This window comes from Ctenopharyngodon idella, chromosome 3 (assembly GCF_019924925.1).
Source record: "Ctenopharyngodon idella isolate HZGC_01 chromosome 3, HZGC01, whole genome shotgun sequence".
Taxonomy (NCBI): Eukaryota; Metazoa; Chordata; class Actinopteri; order Cypriniformes; family Xenocyprididae; genus Ctenopharyngodon; species Ctenopharyngodon idella.
The window spans coordinates 34,695,744-34,717,038 of record NC_067222.1 but is presented as its reverse complement, the minus strand read 5'-3'; the positions used below and the strand labels follow the sequence as shown (position 1 = coordinate 34,717,038).

Below are 21,295 nucleotides of genomic sequence, written 5' to 3'. Positions count from 1 at the left end.
AGTGTTATTTAATTTAAATATCATTAAATGCAAACAAAAGAAAAACGAAAGCCTGGTTTCTGTCTGTCACTTTTGACTCACTTAATTTTTTTTAACGTTATCACAGTAAGTTACAAATCGCTTAAGTATTAAAATAGGTCAATTATACAGTCATTGGCTATTTTAGTTGTATTTTATAATCTTACCTATATATCTTTTCCATTTTATGGCGTTTGTCCCATGAAACAAAGCGCGTTTGGGCTGAACAGGCGGAGACGGCACGGAGATCTCCAGCGCGGGAGCGCGCAGCGAAGCAGCGCTGTGAACTTCGCTCCTGCCCGAGTCGCGCGCTTACATCCACAGACGTCAGCTATTTTGAGCCACCAGGTGTCATTCACGAGCCTTGTGTTGTCGAGCCCATGCGGTTTTTTCCATATTGCGCATGAGCAATAACTGGAGTACGGTGTACATTTTAGGACTTCCTCACACCTCAGTCAGACAACGAAAAGGCTTAAGTCATCGGACAAAACGGCATCGCGCCTCAGACTGAAAGGCTTCAGGTCTCAGGAAAAATGACGTCAGGTGTCAGGTCTCGTACAATTAGGCATCAGTCGAAACAGCCTCAGACCAAAAGGCATCAGACGAAACGGACTCAGATAAAAAGGAATTGGACAAAACGGCCTCAGACTACAACAGTCATGTTGTTCCAAACCTGTACACCTTCGTAACACAAATGTAGATATTTTTAATCTGAGAGATTTCTGTTCCTCTATTGACAGCTATGCAACTACCACTTTGATGCTTCAAAATGTTCATAAAGAGATCATAAAAATAATTCAGTAAATTTGGACTAACCCGATCAATTCATATGGAATAGATTTACAATCTCTTTATGAACTCTTTTAGTTCTGTAGCTGTCTATGGAGGGACAGAAATTGCTTAGATTTCATTAAAAAATTTAAATTTTTCAAATATATAAGGATGAACGAAAGTTTTATGGGTTTGGAACAACATGACTGTGAGTAAATGACAGAATTTTCATTTTTGGGTGAACTAACCCTTCAACACTGTTTTGCTACAAACTGTCCTGACCAACCCTCACCCACCACCCTAATAACTATTTTAGCATTTACAGGAAAGGGAAGATAATGTTCTCTTTTTTAAGCAAGTGCTAAATCATCGGTTGCTTTAAATGCTTGAGCTCTTTATTTCTGATTGGCTTCCAATGTTTTTGTTCATCAGTTGGAAAAAAAAGTTCCCCCAAAAGTGATTCCAATGATATTGTTCCTCTTGTGTCATTATTGTTACAGTTATGTACAGTTATCACTATTGTCTAAGAATGAAAGTGAGAATTATGTTATATCATTTTATGGTTGTAGTTATTGTCCTTGGTGTGAATCAGCCTTGATTTAAATTTTTATCCTATTGTGGTTACAAAAATGGAACTTTAAAAAAAAAATGTAATTGTGCATTTAAGGTTGTACTAATTTTTAATTTGTCTCCAACAGGAGTTTGCAGTCGTTGGTCAGGATGCATCCTCGATTGAAGGTCATGTGAATGGATATTCATAAGATGCAACCAAACATCTTGGTTTTCAAGCTCTTTTGGCTTCTGTGTGGTGAGCTTTTAAACCCAATGTCTTATGCTTCACACTTCCATGCATACCTGAATGGAGTATAATTTAACCAGGGCAAAAGATGGACTTTCGGACCCTTGAAACATATTAAGTCTATGATAAATTGTGATTCACAAGAATGTTTAAAATGTACAGTTAAAATGAAATGTGTAGTACTGTTTAATGTTTTAAAGAGTTACAGGTAATGTGTGTACTGTTTTTGGAAATATGAAATTGATCAATATGTAAATGCATCCTGCAAAATTGATGACACATTGTGATACAATGTTTAAAATGTTTTTCTTTGAAATCTGTGCATGAAATTGAATATTTTTAATGTTATTTAATAAATGTGGTAAAACAGCATTATGGCCTTTTTAATATGTTGTGTGTGGTACAAATGTGCCATCATGAGGTACAAAGGGCTTGTCACTGGGGCAGTACCCTTAAAAGGACAAATTTGTACCATTTTTAGGGGTACATTATGGTACCATAGCACTAAAAGGTACAATTTGGTCACCAAAGGTACATATTTGCCTTTCAAAGGTACAAACTGTAAAGGTACAAATATGTACCCATTATAAAGGGTACAACGGGTGTACCCTTGAGGGTACTGCCCCAGTGACAATCCGTTGGACCCCTAAAGGTACAAATTTTGCAATTTTTTTCTGACAGTGTGACGAAGACCTTGTGGTCGAAACGTTGCAAGTTAATAAATGTCTTTGGGAGCATGAACAGCAGTGTGCTAGATTTTTGTATTTTAGCTTTTGTCAGACAAGAGAGATATCAAAAATGTGCAGTGTTGGGGTACTCCAGGACCAGGGTCATGAACCACTGACCTAAATCACTCAGCACTATCACAGAATCACAACCACTGATTAATTTCACTCTTAATTCTTTAAAGTATTTATAAATGTTGACTTACCTTCAGTAAAGTGCAGCATAAAGAGGAAAACACAGAAACACTCCCTCATGACTGATGCTCTGAACTCACTCACTCTCCACTTTATCAGCGAGTGTGAACTGAGTCTTAATTCTGTGCTGCTGGTTTTCTTTGAAGTCTTCAGGAACTCAAGTCATTTTGTGCCATTTCCTCTTTTAATCAGCTTTTGTAATACTACTCTTCCTGTATCACTGACACTAGTAAAACATATATGCTGTTTTCATATACTGTCTGTCTGTCCTCACTTATACAGTGAAATATATTGTGACAACTGACGTGAGGACATTTTACTAGTCCTCACTAGTTAAAAGGCTTATTAGCCAAAATATATTTTTATTTAAATCTAGTGTTTTGTAAATGTTTCGGGTAGGGGCTGGGTCGGGCAATAGAAAATATCATTAGCCTAATATAAAAACAATGTAAGTTTATGAGACGTCCTCACTAATATAGTGAAACAAATGTGTGTTTGTGAACATGTAGAGGAATGATATTTGATGATGAAACATACTAAAAATATTTTATTTAAGTAACATCAGAGGTCAAGACCTCTAGACATAATGTACTCAAAAAGTATTTGACAGTATTTTTTATTGTAATAAAACAGCACAGTCCTGCTGAAAGACAGATATTCATATACTCCACTATTTGTTAAATCATTAAAATGTTTACATGGTACCAAGATAACAATGCTTACAGGAAACTTGCCACAGAGATTATGAAGAACAAGCTACTATAACTTTCTAAGTACATAAACACTGGTTTTGGTCTAGCTGTATAAATCTCTTTATAGTTTGTTTGTCTATGTAGTATTAGCAGTACATGGTCAGAATACAACCTGGTGTTTTATTATTTACTTTTTAAACCAATGCATTAGCAAAAGGGCTTTTTGAAAAATATCTAACACACACACACACACACACACACACACACACGCACAGATTATAACTGCACAGGGTGTAAACTAGATAAGTTGAGTTAAAACGGCATAAAATAGGTACGCTATAAAAACAGGAAGTATCAGAAGTTTCAGACAAAATACAGATAATTAAGTCATATTTCTTTGATGCTTGTATACAGCACATGCTCTACTGTGTCTCTGTGAGCTGGTGTGTCTGTTAGAACATGTCACTTCATCCTAGAGAGAGAGAATGAGATGTTGTACAGAGAGATCAGTGTCTGAGTTGATAAATGTCACAAGCACAATAAAGCATTCAAAAACAAATAAGCAGCATATCATGTATCAATATATTAATTTATCCGATTAATTCTAGTCAAGACACTTTCTTAAAACTAAAATCTTAACTGACTACTTACATTAAGGTGAGTTGTGTGGTTGTTTTCTCGATATGCCTCCTGAGTGTTGAGTGCTTGTACTTTCTTCTTTTGCAGGTTTATGGATTGATAAACAGATTGATTGAAAGTAAAGTTCCTCTGCAGAATTCAATAATTGTCAGTCATAATATAACACAAGAGGACATATTATAATAAAGCTTAATGTCATTCTTCTAACAGTTAATTTTATTAAAGAACAAATTAATTGATGTTCAAAACAGCAGCAGTAGAAAATTACCTTGAACACTGAGTGTGATGTTGACGTGTTGTTGAAGCACAGAGCAATGATATTCTCCCTGATCTTCTGTGTTCAGGTCTGATATGAGTAGAGAGAGATTTCCTGGAGGGGTTTCATTCAACAGTTTGACTCTACCTCTGTGTCTCTCACTTTGGTCATTTGGGTAAATTTCTTCAGGTTTTGTTTTGTGTTTTAGTGGAGTATATGTCCATGTAAGTTGTGGAGGTTTGTCCTGTAGTTCAGTACAGGAACAGGGCAAAACTACAGACTCTCCCGAGTGTCCCGTCACCGCGACCGTCTGTTTATTCTGGTCCAGATCACACCCTGACAACACATTCACAACAAGACTGACATTTACATTTACACTGCTCTTTACTGAAAGAAGAAAACACATACTGCATTTTGAGAGATACGGGTTTCATACAAAAATATTCCATTTACCTTTTATCTTTACCCGAATGTCTGTATAATTTGTGACTGAAATCTCACACCTATATGACCCTTCATCCTTCTTTCTGAGGTCAGAAATGAGCAGAGACAGATTTGCTGGAGAACTTTCATTAAACAGCTTCAGTCTGCCCTTGAATTTTTCATCTTCAAAAACTTTAATCCATCCTGTTGTGTAATACCAGGTGAATGTCTTTACTGTAGATTGAGGGTCAGTACAGGAGCAGGGCAGCAGGACTGATCCACCTGTGTAACCTGTTACTTCTTCAGACTGTCCATGACTTGAAAGTCGACAACCTGCAGACAGAGAGAGTTTTTCATTTTTAGAGATTTCAGCTTTAGAGATTAACATCAGGAAGAAGAGTTTTATTACACCATCATTGAATAATAATTCAACATGCTTAAAAATGAAATAAAGTTTCACAGACATGATAACAGAGCATGAGACTCAATCTGAGCTTTAAGTTCTGCTCAGGGTGTCAGAGGCTGTATAACTATATGACAAATATTCAGTTTAAATTAAAATTCACTCTACTCATCTAAATCAGTGTTTCTGAACCCTGGTCCGGGAGTACCACCAGCACTGCACATTTTAGGTGTCCACTTAATTAAAACACCTGATTCAACTCATCAGCTCATTAGTAAAGACTCCAAAACCTCAGATGGGTGTGTCGGACAGACAAGAGAGTTCAAAGTAGTATATGCACATCCAAAATAACTCAAGACAGGTGCTCAATCAAAAAGAAACCTTATAAAATACAAAAGAACCAGTTTGCCTGCACTTTCAGAAAAAAGGGTACGGATGGGGTACAATTGTGAGCACTCTGGGTACAAATGCTTTGGTTGTACCCTCAATGGGTCATATTTACACCTTAAGGAACTAATATGTACCATTTTGGGGGAAATAAGGTACACATTTGTTTCTAACTGTCAAAGGGTCCATGTTTGTACCATTTCATCAACAAACAAAGGTACAATCACTTGTGACTGAAAGGTTGACAGGGGGTGGCTGGTTCAAGACTGCCAAACCATGCAAGTGCATTAAATTCGTGCACCTGAGCATTATTTCAAGCTAGACAAATGTTTATATACTCATCTTTTTAAGCAACGTGGGCGATTTAAAAAAATAAATAAAATAAAAATAAAAATAATTTATTACACGCAGTCAGTCAGCCTGCCTCTCAAATTCAAATGTAGCCCGCGCGAGCAGCACAGACGACGGTTGGACGGCCCGATGGTTTCTCATATCAGAAATTGACGGCGGAATAACTTCTCCTAAAGATGACAGAAGCTGGGATATAATTCACCGAAGATGAAGAATCACAGAAATTGAGAGGTATGTCATTCTTGTTAAATCAGTTGTTATTTATATTTGTGTGAATCACCCCGCGATATATTTTGTGTATTTGCCCAACTTTGTCGTGTCCTCCCGCCAAAAAATACGTGACTTGGTAATAAAACCAACATATTGTTTGTCTATTTAAGATTGTTGATGTTATTACAGCAGAATTGTTTGAGGTTAGCTTATAGTTTTAACTTATAGGCCTAACTCTAGCTATTCTTCCGTCTTAACGCGCCGCTCGACCGTATAGAAACCAGTCAGACTCTACTGAAGGAAAGGTGTTCATCTATAATAATTTACATTGGACAAAAAAGGGTAAAAACTAGCGCATTTTGTGCGAACCGGCCCTTATTTTAATGACACTTGAGTCTCGACTGTGAAACAGACTTACAAAATCAGACTTTTTCCCTCCCAGCCTCATACTTACCTGTCCCAGAGCGACACCCCTTAAGCACCGCCACACTCACTAATGCATGTAGTATGCATCTGATCTAGGCTACATGTAATTGAGAGCATTCTGAAAGACTGCTTATGTGTGTTTTATCAATGTCAATTTATTATAATCAACAAAAGACTTTACCATTCAATGACATTTACAGCTGAAGAGACTCTGGACTGATTTTCTACTATTTAGTGTCAATCACCATCTAACTCAGCCACTTAAGATAGCCTGAGATGTTATATGAATATGGTCCCTGGAGCATATTCATTCAGCTGGCAAGTTTCAATGCACATTTAAGAGTGCAAGTTGCAACTATCATTACTCTCTAAAAATGTTTGGTTAAAAACAACCCAAGTTGGGTTGAAAATGTACAAACCCAGCAGTTGGGTTAAATGTTTGCCCAACCTGCTGTGTAGTTTCATTTAACTCAACTATTGTGTAAAAATTGCTGTATTGCTTGCTTAAAATGAACCCAAAATATGTTGGAAATTAACATTTATTAATATTAAATATAATAGTTAAACAATAACCATTTATTAAATCGTTTAATAAATGTTCACCTTTTGATTATTATTGTTGCCTCTATAATTATGTGTCTGATTTTCAATTTCCAACCTATGGGTTAATTTTAAGCCAGCCATAGTCATTTTTAAACAATAGTTGGGTTAAATAAAACTACCCAGCAGGTTGGGCAAACATTTATCCCAACTGCTGGGTTAAAACAACCCAGTTGCTGGGTTTGTCCATTTTCAACCCAACTTTAACCCAGCATTTTTTAGAGTGTGACAATAATGGAAACATAAAACTTATAAGTATGTCACAATATCACTCTGTTTGGACTTTGTTTTCTGTTTTGCACCATTTCCTGCCAATCTGTCATCATAGTTATGCATTTCAATTCACTAACTTGCAATTCGAGTCAATATCAGTTATTTTGGATATGCTGTATATCAGATACAGTACATGGCAAATTTTCTCAAGAAAAAAATCTCAACTAATGCTGTATAATATACATGGGAATCAGTTGGTTATTGAAGGTTAAAATGAACTGATTTGTATACAAACTTAAATTACACTTAAGAAAATGTTTATAATAATAAAGTTATAATAGGCCTACTAACTTTAAATTTATTTCTACTCCAATTCGTTTTTTTAAATATAAACATTTAAATGGTGGCTGTCAACTTGACGGATTTATTCAAACATGCATAATATAGGCTATTAAAGAACATTAAAAATTATAGTTAATATGTAATATGGTGTATATATTTAGATAAATGCTCCTCTCTAGAGTTCATTTTTTTTAGCTGACTAACGAGTTTATGGTCACTGAATATGTTTGTTCTGAGGTAAATGTGACGTTACGTGACATTGTTTACAAGCTGTTATTAACGTCTTTCCGCGGTTGAAACACTGATTAAGCGATTATACGAGACATGATATGGATTTCGTTAAGTTGTAGTGTATCTTTTATCATACCTTGAGATGTTCATTCATGTTATTTCGCGCTGTAACTGGTAACTTAAAGCGGAGGAGAGGATCAGTTCACGTGCGCATCAGGCTGACACTTCTCTTGAACTGCTGCTGCGATCTGTCACGATCACATTAAAGTGCGCCAAAACGGTATTTTTTTTTTATTCCGAAGTAAAATGGGCAAAATATGAAACTTGAGACTTTGAGAAATATGAGACTGTTTCATGTCAAAAGCAACAAACCACAAATCATATTTTGTGATTTATTGGATGGTTACGTATCCTCGCGCTTTTTTAAGTGGGTATACGGAAATCCTTGAACATTCCTACTAGGTATACGGCGTATTCCTGCGTATCACGTAGACTACACCACTGGATACAACGTCATTTTAGTGTTGATGAGATCTAGCCTCGAACGCACGCTGATCTGTCCTTGACTGCTTTCAGACTATGAGGTGGATGAGGATGAAGAGAAAATGATCAAACCAAATCAACTTCAAGCGACATGGTGGTGTAAACTATAGAAGCAGTGCCACGAATGCTATCAGCAGCCTTTGACTACAGAAATGTAAGTATAATATTAAGTTTTTTTTACTTAATATGTACATTAGTAACAATATGAATATGTCACTGCATGCTGTTGTTGTCATTCCCCATTTCACAGGGATCTTCAGACCAGACTCGACAAAGAAACATGTCAGAAATCCTCATAGGTTACAATGTAAGTCAGTTATGTTCCATAATGTGTAAACTGTTCACCACTGCTTCACCTCTATACAGTACATTTAAAGTATTTACGGTGCTTTATAAGTAATAAAAGTAAATTAAGTATTGTGTCTTACATCTCAGGAGTTTCTTAGGGCCAACTGTTTTAATTCAACTTTCAGGTATCCTTTTCTTTTATCCTTTCAGATACCCTTTCCATAAGGATCTGGAAGATGGCAACGTAAGTTACTTGTACAGACTTTATATTATGTGAAAAGTCCAGATCAGTGTATAGAGGACATCTCATAAGTTCTAATGAACAGAAGTTGATGGATCCTGTTTATATACATTAAAAAAAAAGAAAAGAAGGGAGGTTTACCTTTTGATCTGATTTGTTTTTACCCTCTGTATTTGCAGTCTTGGCACCAGCCCCTAAAACATAAACTCAGTGGAGCTTGCACCTCTGGTTCTTGAAGATGAGGTCAGGACGAGCAAGAAGAGCGAGGCTGTCTGAAGAAACTCCAGGAGCCTGTCACAGGTGTGTATTCTTATTGTTTAAAGGGTTAGTTCACCCAAAAATGAATGTCATTAATTACTCACAGTCATGTTGTTCCAAACCTGTACACCTTCGTAACACAAATGTAGATATTTTTAATCTGAGAGATTTCTGTTCCTCCATTGACAGCTATGCAACTACCACTTTGATGCTTCAAAATGTTCATAAAGAGATCATAAAAATAATCCATATAAATCTAGCAGTTTAGTCCAAATTTTCTGAAGAGACTTGATCACTTTATATGATGAATAGATTTAATTTAGGCTTTTATTCACATATAAACACTCATTAACACACATATCAGTTGTGTTAAACGGAAGTTCAAATATGTTTGTTTGACGTGCGAGAACCAATGAGGGTCATTCTTGTGTGTTACACATCAAGTTTAAACTTCAGCAAGATGTTTGTTCTCGCGCGTCAAGCAGGTTCGTTTGAGCTTGTTTATGTTTGCTGATGTTTATATAATTAAAAGCCTAAATAAAATCTGTTCATCATATCAATTGAGTCTCTACAGTAAATTTGGATTAACCCGCTCAATTCATATGGAATAGATTTACAATCTCTTTATGAACTCTTTTAGTTCTGTAGCTGTCTATGGAGGGACAGAAATTGCTTAGATTTCATTAAAAATATTTTCAAATATATAAGGATGAACGAAAGTCTAATGGGTTTGGAACAACATGACTGTGAGTAAATGACAGAATTTTCATTTTTGGGTGAACTAACCCTTCAACACTGTTTTGCTACAAACTGTCCTGACCAACCCTCACCCACCACCCTAATAACTATTTTAGCATTTACAGGAAAGGGAAGATAATGTTCTCTTTTTTAAGCAAGTGCTAAATCATCGGTTGCTTTAAATGCTTGAGCTCTTTATTTCTGATTGGCTTCCAATGTTTTTGTTCATCAGTTGGAAAAAAAAGTTCCCCCAAAAGTGATTCCAATGATATTGTTCCTCTTGTGTCATTATTGTTACAGTTATGTACAGTTATCACTATTGTCTAAGAATGAAAGTGAGAATTGTGTTATATCATTTTATGGTTGTAGTTATTGTCCTTGGTGTGAATCAGCCTTGATTTAAATTTTTATCCTATTGTGGTTACAAAAATGGAACTTTAAAAAAAAATGTAATTTTTAATTTGTACTAATTTTTAATTTGTCTCCAACAGTAGTTTGCAGTCGTTGGTCAGGATGCATCCTCGATTGAAGGTCATGTGAATGGATATTCATAAGATGCAACCAAACATCTTGGTTTTCAAGCTCTTTTGGCTTCTGTGTGGTGAGCTTTTAAACCCAATGTCTTATGCTTCACACTTCCATGCATACCTGAATGGAGTATAATTTAACCAGGGCAAAAGATGGACTTTCGGACCCTTGAAACATATTAAGTCTATGATAAATTGTGATTCACAAGAATGTTTAAAATGTACAGTTAAAATGAAATGTGTAGTACTGTTTAATGTTTTAAAGAGTTATAGGTAATGTGTGTACTGTTTTTGGAAATGTGAAATTGATCAATATGTAAATGCATCCTGCAAAATTGATGACACATTGTGATACAATGTTTAAAATGTTTTTCTTTGAAATCTGTGCATGAAATTGTGAGATTGTAATATTTTTAATGTTATTTAATAAATGTGGTAAAACAGCATTATGGCCTTTTTAATATGTTGTGTGGGGTACAAATGTGCCATCATGAGGTACAAAGGGCTTGTCACTGGGGCAGTACCCTTAAAAGGACATTATGGTACCATAGCACTACAAGGTACAATTTGGTCACCAAAGGTACATATTTGCCTTTGAAAGGTACAAACTGTAAGGGTACAAATATGTACCCATTATAAAGGGTACAACGGGTGTACCCTTGAGGGTACTGCCCCAGTGACAAGCCGTTGGACCCCTAAAGGTACAAATTTTGCACATTTTTTCTGATCGAAACGTTTCAAGTTAATAAATGTCTTTGGGAGCATGAACAGCAGTGTGCTAGATTTTTGTATTTTAGCTTTTGTCAGACAAGAGAGATATCAAAAATGTGCAGTGTTGGGGTACTCCAGGACCAGGGTCATGAACCACTGACCTAAATCACTCAGCACTATCACAGAATCACAACCACTGATTAATTTCACTCTTAATTCTTTTAAAGTATTTATAAATGTTGACTTACCTTCAGTAAAGTGCAGCATAAAGAGGAAAACACAGAAACACTCCCTCATGACTGATGCTCTGAACTCACTCACTCTCCACTTTATCAGCGAGTGTGAACTGAGTCTTAATTCTGTGCTGCTGGTTTTCTTTGAAGTCTTCAGGAACTTAAGTCATTTTGTGCCATTTCCTCTTTTAATCAGCTTTTGTAATACTACTCTTCCTGTATCACTGACACTAGTAAAACATATATGCTGTTTTCATATACTGTCTGTCTGTCCTCACTTATACAGTGAAATATATTGTGACAACTGACTAGTGAGGACATTTTACTAGTCCTCACTAGTTAAAGACTTATATTACCAAAATATATTTTTATTTAAATCTAGTGTTTTGTAAATGTTTCGGGTAGGGGCTGGGTCAGGCAATAGAAAATATCATTAGCCTAATATAAAAACAATGTAAGTTTATGAGACGTCCTCACTAATATAGTGAAACAAATGTGTGTTTGTGAACATGTAGAGGAATGATATTTGATGATGAAACATACTAAAAATATTTTATTTAAGTAACATCAGAGGTCAAGACCTCTAGACATAATGTACTCAAAAAGTATTTGACAGTATTTTTTATTGTAATAAAACAGCACAGTCCTGCTGAAAGACAGATATTTATATACTCCACTATTTGTTAAATCATTAAAATGTTTACATGGTACCAAGATAACAATGCTTACAGGAAACTTGCCACAGAGATTATGAAGAACAAGCTACTATAACTTTCTAAGTACATAAACACTGGTTTTGGTCTGGCTGTATAAATCTCTTTATAGTTTGTTTGTCTATGTAGTATTAGCAGTACATGGTCAGAATACAACCTGGTGTATTTTATCACTGCACAGGGTGTAAACTAGATAAGTTGAGTTAAAACGGCATAAAATAGGTACGCTATAAAAACAGGAAGTATCAGAAGTTTCAGACAAAATACAGATGATTAAGTCATATTTCTTTGATGCTTGTATACAGCACATGCTCTACTGTGTCTCTGTGAGCTGGTGTGTCTGTTAGAACATGTCACTTCATCCTAGAGAGAGAGAATGAGATGTTGTACAGAGAGATCAGTGTCTGAGTTGATAAATGTCACAAGCACAATAAAGCATTCAAAAACAAATAAGCAGCATATCATGTATCAATATATTAATTTATCCGATTAATTCTAGTCAAGACACTTTCTTAAAACTAAAATCTTAACTGACTACTTACATTAAGGTGAGTTGTGTGGTTGTTTTCTCAATATGCCTCCTGAGTGTTGAGTGCTTGTACTTTCTTCTTTTGCAGGTTTATGGATTGATAAACAGATTGATTGAAAGTAAAGTTCCTCTGCAGAATTAAATAATTGTCAGTCATAATATAACACAAGAGGACATATTATAATAAAGCTTAATGTCATTCTTCTAACAGTTAATTTTATTAAAGAACAAATTAATTGATGTTCAAAACAGCAGCAGTAGAAAATGACCTTGAACACTGAGTCTGATGTTGACGTGTTGTTGTTGAAGCACAGAGCAATGATATTCTCCCTGATCTTCTGTGTTCAGGTCTGATATGAGTAGAGAGAGATTTCCTGGAGAGGTTTCATTCAACAGTTTGACTCTACCTCTGTGTCTCTCACTCTGTTCATTTGGGTAAATTTCTTCAGGTTTTGTTTTGTGTTTTAGTGGAGTATATGTCCATGTAAGTTGTGGAGGTTTAGCCTGTAGTTCAGTACAGGAACAGGGCAAAACTACAGACTCTCCCGAGTGTCCCGTCACCGCGACCGTCTGTTTATTCTGGTCCAGATCACACCCTGACAACACATTCACAACAAGACTGACATTTACATTTACACTGCACTTTACTGAAAGAAGAAAACATATACTGCATTTTGAGAGATACGGGTTTCATACAAAAATATTCCATATTACCTTTTATCTTTACCGTAATGTCTTTATAATCTACGTCTGAAGTCTCACACCTATATAACCCTTGATCCTCCTTTCTGAGGTCAGAAATGAGCAGAGACAGATTTGCTGGAGAACTTTCATTAAACAGCTTCAGTCTGCCCTTGTAGTTTTCATCTTCAAAAACTTTAATCCATCCTGTTGTGTAATACCATGTGAATGTCTTTACTGTAGATGGACGGCAGATACAGGAGCAGGGCAGCAGGACTGATCCACCTGTGTAACCTGTTACTTCTTCAGACTGTCCATGACTTGAAAGTCGACAACCTGCAGACAGAGAGAGTTTCTTTCATTTTGAGCTTTAGAGATTAACATCAGGAAGAAGAGTTTTATTACACCATCATTGAATTATAATTCAACATGCTTAAAATGAAATAAAGTTTCACAGACATGATAACAGAGCATGAGACTCAATCTGAGCTTTAAGTTCTGCTCAGGGTGTCAGAGGCTGTATAACTATATGACAAATATTCAGTTTAAATTAAAATTCACTCTACTCATCTAAATCAGTGTTTCTGAACCCTGGTCCGGGAGTACCACCAGCACTGCACATTTTAGGTGTCCACTTAATTAAAACACCTGATTCAACTCATCAGCTCATTAGTAAAGACTCCAAAACCTCAGATGGGTGTATCAAACAGACAAGAGAGTTCAAAGTAGTATGTGCACATCCAAAATAACTCAGACAGGTACTCAATCAAAAATTAACCTTAGCTAAAATACAAAAGAACCAGTTTGCCTGATGAAGACCTTGTGGTCGAAACATTGCAAGTTAATAAATGTTTTTGACTGTTAAACATTTCTGTAATTTCTACAGTTATTTACTATATATCACCCAGTATTATACTGCTAATTCTCTTTACGGTAAATAACTGTGATTCCGTTTGCATCATGGGAATTTTCTGTGACATCAAACACCACATACAGAGATTTAGGCCTACTGTATTTTTTAAATTTGCAGTATACTACTGTATTTGCTGTAACGGCCTCTCAGGCACCATTCCATCGTGTTTTTTATTGTCTTCCTTTTTGTACATTTGGTTTGACATGATTTGCCTTGGCTGTTTATATTGGACACACTGAAGCGACTGGACCTTTGCAAAATGTAAACCTGTTTGTCCCTTGTGTCAGAAATAGCGCAAGCGCTTGGACTCGGAGTACCGTACTTCAGAAATATAACGGGGCATTTGGGATTTGTCTGGGATTTGTTGTGTTGTGCCAGAGCATCCAGTGTAAACAATATCACTGATTATAATGGGTTCTGGCTTTTGTTGGATTGCGCTGTTCGCGTCCGGGGTAGAGAAAGAACCAGCGTGGCAGCGCCACAATCTCTGCGGTGTACCAATGCAACTCATGAAGACTTATCCCCAAGAGAGAGACCAGCAAGCAGGGGCATCGTAAGTGGGGGGAAAAGGGTGACAGAGTGCATAGGGCCCTGGCGTGTGAGGGGCCCTTTACGATGCTGAAATTATTATTATTATTATTTCACAATTGTGCGCACTCCGTCTGCGCTATTTCTCTGTTTGCTCGTTTGACAAGCTTTGGCATACATCTGTGTAGGCGCCTTGTAACTGTCAACAGACATGGTTTTCATTCAAATGTATATTTTCGAACTTTTGGGTATAAATTCATTACCAGTGTTATTTCATTAAGTGTTTAAAAACAAATGTGACAAATGTATGGGCATTATTACTCCCTTGAAATGTTTAGCGTGAAGGGTTCTTTAAGAAGCGTAATGCGTCACATGACCATTGTTGAGTTGGGAACTGATGCAGAGAGACTGCGAGACATACAGCCCCAAGATAATTGTTTAATCTGCATGTGGTCTGGGAGGCGCACACGGTAATTTACTTTGTGTTTATTGCCTATGGTGTATTGTGTTGTTTTGTGTCACTCTGCACAAAAATGTAACGTGTTATTACTGGTCTTTGGACTTGTTGTATTTCTGTTGCGTCATTCAATTGCATACCAGTGGACATTATCATGAGAAACTTGAGAAATGCATATTTGAAAATTATGTTTTTTATTTCTTGTAGTTTTCACGGTGTCTACAGAGAAAGAGAGAGAGAAAATAAATGAAGTTTTATTTAACAAAATTCGGGAGGCGCACGTTCAGGTAATCAACCAATCAGTGCAAGAGGAAGCCGGTATATAAAGCCGTCTCTCACCTCTATCCCGTGACAAGTTTCACAGCATTTGGCCCCGCCCACTTGCTGTCATGTCTGAGATAGAGCTCTTCCCTTCGGATGATGATTCATTCGTCACCGCTGAGTCTCCATCTCAACCCGCCGTTCCAAGGAATGATCCTTCTCCAACCGTTAACATCATGGAGCCCCCGTCCTCAAATAGGGGACACCGGCTCACACGATCTACTCCACACACGCCAAGACGCCGAGGACTCCCCTCGCCCCCGCCGGTGAGACAACCGCCATCTTCCTCTGCGTCTACCTCCACGCCGGTCCATCCAAACATCCCTGCCATAGGGAAATGGACCGTTAAAGGGTTGAGACAAGCCCTGATGAATTCAGATACAAACTTCTCACAAAGATTAAATAAAGCAGAACTATACAATCTGTATGTCTCTCTGCAATCTACTCACCCTTCTCCTACAGCTTCCACTTCATCTGGTCGAGCGAGCAAGGCCCGCCGGGCCCCGACCTCGCGTCCAGCAGCTTCTCCACTTCCCTCCCACGCAGTGCCGGGTCCTCCCCCTGCGTCACGCCGTCGCAGGCCTTCAGCGAGCCTGGGCCACGCCCCAGAGCCCGTCGCGGACGGGCTCCAAACACTCCCTGCTCAACTCTCCCCCGCAGCTCCTCCTACCACCACACCGCACGCTTCAACCACCTGCAATGCAAGCTACACAACTTCTCAAACCCATTTTTTTCCTCCTACCTCTTACCCTTTTCCCTATCAGTATTTTCCAGCGCAAAGCGCTCACCCTAGCGTGAGGATGCCTCCGCTAGCGGCACAAGCACTGACGTCATTTCTTCCCCTTCCCGTCCCCACCTCTTCACCTTTTCTTGCTCCTCCACCTGTCCCGGGAGCCGATTTTTGCGTGAGGATGCAAATGGCCATAGCCCCGGCCCCCCTCCCCAATACTTCTCTGCATACTCGATCTCCCTTCTCTCTCTTCTCAGCAACACCACAACCAGCTCCTCCGAACGCCGTCGCCTCAGAACCTCCTCCAGTGGCGAACAATATCAGAGCACAAATCCTTGCAGGTGCGGACGTGGATTTGGGCTCTTTATTGTCCCTATTTCCTCCAGCAGAGTCCAATCGCCAGGTGGACTGCGGCGATATTTCCGTAACTTTAAAAAACAATACACAGACCTCCTCACGCATACTGTCTTTGGCAGAATTTTGTATTGCTTTCAGTCGCTATACAGAAATAATATGCTCTGCTTTTCCTCATAGACGGCGCGAGCTGAATGATTATCTCTCCATCATAGCGGAGCTCGCACTGTCCTATGGGGGTAGCCATTTCTATACATACCATAAACTCTTTTCTGCTAAATGCGCTGTTCGCGTTTCACAATGGAATCAGTGTCCTTATTGGGGAGCGTTGGACACCGATCTCCATAACAGAGTTTTCCTCGGATGCCGAAACATCTCATGCGCAATTTGCAGATCCGTGAACCATGCCACCACGACATGCCCTCAAATTAATCCCTCAATTCCACCCTGCCCGGAACAGAACCCGTTTAAATCTACTAGTTATGTTCCGCGACCCGCTAGGGAGGATCACGCTTTCAATAACATAGTCACAAACGTAGCAGCAAACAGGCAAGTATGTAATAACTTCAACGAAGGGAAATGCCCAAAGCCAACGCTGCCGCTATCTTCATATCTGCAACTACTGTGGCGGCGCCCACGCCTGCGCTGTATGTCTAGTACTGAAATCTGTAAATAAAAGTGCAAAAAACTTTTGACTCCTGTGAATATTTCACGCCTAGCTGATGAATTATCTCATCACCCTGATGTTAATTTTACAAATTATCTGTTGTCTGGTCTCAAACATGGTTTTAAACCTGGGGTAGAATGTCAGCCTACTCAAAATATCATCTGCGATAATCTTCAATCTGCTCTAGCAGAGCCTGAAGTAGTAGACGAACTAATCAAAAAGGCAATCGAATCAGGTTTCATGATCGGTCCAAATCATCGATAGAATCATTTTCGTCGCATCCAATCTTCTAGACTGCACGAACTGTTCCAAACGCGAACTTCTCTCGCTGCTTGGCCACCTAAACTTTGCTATGCGCATAATTCCGCAAGGTCGCCCCTTCATCGCGCATCTTCAGTCTTCAGTTCACGCGCTGGAAGACCAAATTCTTTTATCCTGCGCGTGCAAAAATGAGTTAAGCTTATGGATAACTTTCCTTAACCAGTGGAATGGCTTAACTTTTTTCTATGACAACTGCATCTCTCTGCCCCTTGACATTAACCTGTTCACTGACGCAGCCCCCTCAATCGGTTTTGGGGGATTTTACCAAGGACGCTGGTTCGCGTCTCCCTGGCCCCCCCAGCTTCTAGACACATCTAAGTCCTCAGCCTCCTCGGCCCTTTTCGAGCTGTATCCGATCGTCGTCGCAGCTTCCCTATGGGGGAAAGAGTGGTCATCTAAAAGCATCCTGGTTCATTGCGACAACGAAGCCACTGTACATTGCATTAACAAAGGCCGTTCTCGCTCCCCCGCATTAATGCCGTTCATCAGACGCCTCATCTGGATTTCCGCCTGTGATCAGTTTATTATAATTGCCAAACACATTCCATAAATTAGCTTTCGGTAAGCCCGCCTCCGCCATAAATAACTCTCAAACTTCCCTTCTCATCAAAGGAATTCAAAGAACCCATCCCACCCGCCCGGATACCAGACAGCCTATTACTATCGACATACTCACCAAATGCATTTCCACACTTCGCCTTGGCTACCATTCCATCAACACTGCCCGCACGTTAGAAGCAATGTTCATCCTGGCTTTCTTCGGCTTTCTTCGCTGCTCCGAATTAACAGTCACGTCTAACTTCAACACTAATATCCACCCTTCAATTTCAGATTTACAGGTTGTAGATAACGAAACCATATCTTTTTTCATTAAACAAAGTAAAACTGATCGAGCAAAAAAGGGTCACTTTATTTACATTTTCAATCTGCCAACTCCCATTCAGCCGTACCATTCTCTCATAAATTACCTGCAGTACAGACGTTCCTTAATCAAATCCTCATTCGATCCACACTTCGCCGACGACTCTAATCATCCAGCCACGAGATTTTGGTTCCAAAAGCATCCAAAAGCAGTTCTCATCCAGTCCGGTATCGCAGCAAATCATTTCTCAAGTCATTCTTTTCGTATCGGCGCAGCAACCACAGCCGCCCAAAAAGGTCTTTCACAACAACAAATTCAAACCCTGGGTCATTGGTCATCAGAAGCTTTCAAAACCTACATCAGATCCCAAGCCCTAACCAATTAAATCGTTAATTCCCAATTCTATTATCTTGCCGTATTCACGCCAGCTAAAACCAATCATCGTATTTCGTTTTAGACTTTGTTTATATATTTTACAACATTGCAGGCTCCCTCGTTCGCACGCAGTGTGGGCTCCCCGTTCGTGAGCCGGGCTCAGTCCCCCTCCCGAAGTGCCGGTCGAGCGCTCCCGTTCGAATAGCAGTGAGAGCCTGCATGATTCAGATGTCATCGGACGCTCACGTTCACGTTGCAGTGTGGGTTCCCCGTTCATGGGCGGCAAAGGGTCTATTCCCGTGTCCCAGCCCCTTCGAAGCGCTGGTCGAACTCTCCCAACCGAATGCAGTGGGCGCCCTCCGATCGACTGCAGGCGGGGCCTACCCGTCCGATGCCGCGAGCATTTTTATCCAAAGCTCCCGTTGGACACTGCGAGGGCCCTCCCGGTCGAACGGCTAAACTCGATCCCAAATCATGCTCATACAATCTCGAGCCGTAAGCAAGAGCTTACCGTTCAACTGCTGGCGGGGCTTACCCGTCCGATGCCGTTGAGCATTAAGGATGCTGCGAGAGCCCTCCCGGTCGAACGGTCAGGCTCGATTTTTTGCAAATACCTTCTCGTGCCCTTCACTTTTTTGGGGGGTTAATTTCACTTCGTTTTAATCATTGCTGTCCTGCGCTTACTTGGCTTTTTTGGGGGAGTACTTTGGGTTCGGGCCAAATTCCGAGCTCGGAGCCCTCCCCCGGACAGCACGCCAAATACGCATAAATTACTATACGAATTACTTTATTTTGATTTCATGTACGTGTAAACTCGTGAAATGAAGTTTTATTTAACAAAATTCGGGAGGCGCACGTTCAGGTAATCAACCAATCAGTGCAAGAGGAAGCCGGTATATAAAGCCGTCTCTTACCTCTATCCTGCGACAAGTTTCACAGCATCCCTCCACCACCCCATCACCTCACTCTTGGCTGGTTTCTATCCCAGTTAAGGAGGGGGAGTACTCTGGGTTCGGGCCAAATTCCGAGCTCGGAGCCCTCCCCCGGACAGCACGCCAAATACGCATAAATTACTATACGAATTACTTTATTTTGATTTCATGTACGTGTAAACTCGTGAAATATCAAAAGACATCTGTATGAAGCGTGGCCATTTTTTCGTCTGACCCGTGCAGCTATACGCCTCCCACGAGCACAGCATGCACACAATTTGCATGATTTGATTGGCTGTGTCTGGGAACGTTGCAAAGCACTAAATGACTGTGAGGGAGAGCGGACGCGCCGAACTCAAGGGTGCGGTGATCTTCGAATCGCGCCACCGCAGCCGTTCAAGCTAATGTAAGAGTTAAAAGTTTAGCACATTGTTAAAAGATGAAAGCTGATGTTATGTTTGAATATTTGAATGTTCATTAAGCAGTATCTATTCAGTGTTAAAGTGGACGTTGTTGTGAGGACTTTTATTGTGACGGGTGATATAGAAAGAAGAGGGCGGAAGGAGAGGGAAGAAAAAAAAAGAGGAAATAAAAAAAAAGGGAAGATCTCGTCAGTGTCCGAGGGTTTTATTTATATGTTCATAAAGTTATCTTAGGATATATATAAGCCCCGAGAACACCCACAATATTACACTGGTGGCAGCGGTATTTTTCGTCGGATATTCGAGTTTCTTTTTTTATATATATACTTTTTTCGCCAAAGTCTCGTGCAAACGCAGTCTGTACAGTATTGTGATTTCAGCGGGCTGCTGTGAACGTCGATGTGCCGTGAATAAACTTCAGTGATGTCGGACGAGGAAGCACAAGCGCTGCGGGAGAGCAGTGCTCATACCTCGTGGACGCGCCGCGCACAAACCACCCCAAAGGACATTCCTTTACCTCCGCCATTTCGCAACAATGGCTCTGAGTCTTTTCAGCTGTGGGCCCGTCGTCCAACAACATATGCTATGGCATGGAATTCACCATATGGACATTCACCAACCCGACACTCAGATGCTCGTTCTCCTTCACCTGACAGCTGCAGAAGATCTCCCAGCCGTCGCAGAGACCTTTGCAGACGACGGGACGACACACACCAGCATAATGACAGAGTGAATTTTTCGCCTCAACGTAGGGAGAGGTTCCAGGATTGCTATTCACCAAAATACTCCACTGCAGTCTGCAAATGACACCATGTCTTACAACAGCCCGTCATTTCAATGACGCAGTCCAAGCCCTCATCACAAGCGTGTCACCTTTGAGGAGTACAAAGACCATCATTACAGACCTCAGAAGCACAGCCTGGATCTTCAGAGTGGTACACGTGGCGTCTACCCAGATCATCACAGCCGTCATCAGGGAAACTTCCACTAGCTTATGCGGCGGGGCACACATCAGCTGTTTCACCACCAGCCCCAAAAGACACTGTACAGATGACAACCACAGACACCAGCCGTCCAGAGACTGAACACTGTCCTACTACAGACATGAAGGACACTTGTACAGCACACATCAATGGCATTGTTGAAGGTACTGACATGCACATCATGATAGACACTGGTTCTAGCATTTCATTCATTAATGAAACTACTCGTATGGCAATTCCTTCATTGTGCAAAAGACCACTAAAGACTAATTTCATTCTGTCAAAGT

The 21,295-nt window shown here is 39.6% G+C and overlaps 2 protein-coding genes across 21 annotated transcripts in view; both read right to left on the bottom strand.

Moving 5' to 3' along the window:
* The window catches only part of tmem98 (transmembrane protein 98), a 35,866-nt gene extending 35,061 nt beyond the window's left edge, over positions 1-805 (bottom strand). The window contains exon 1 of the mRNA XM_051886845.1: positions 186-805. The gene's annotated coding sequence lies outside the window, so the exon portion shown is untranslated. The remainder of the gene's footprint in view (positions 1-185) is intronic.
* LOC127508683 (polymeric immunoglobulin receptor-like) overlaps positions 1-21,295 on the bottom strand; it is a 69,368-nt gene that overhangs the window by 28,708 nt on the left and 19,365 nt on the right. For 5 of the 20 annotated variants that reach the window (XM_051886836.1, XM_051886832.1, XM_051886834.1 and 2 more), the window contains exons 2-3: positions 13,177-13,479; positions 12,732-13,058 (exon numbers count right to left, since the gene is read on the bottom strand). The exons of 3 other annotated variants lie outside the window; for them this stretch is intronic. In XM_051886836.1, the coding sequence (XP_051742796.1) occupies positions 12,732-13,058; positions 13,177-13,479 (630 nt within the window). Of the gene's footprint in view, positions 1-3,037; positions 3,673-3,851; positions 3,969-4,107; positions 4,432-4,548; positions 4,852-11,235; positions 11,370-11,826; positions 12,297-12,475; positions 12,593-12,731; positions 13,059-13,176; positions 13,480-21,295 lie in introns of those variants that run through there. 12 more of the 20 variants (XM_051886830.1, XM_051886827.1, XM_051886835.1 and 9 more) reach the window with 10 other exon arrangements.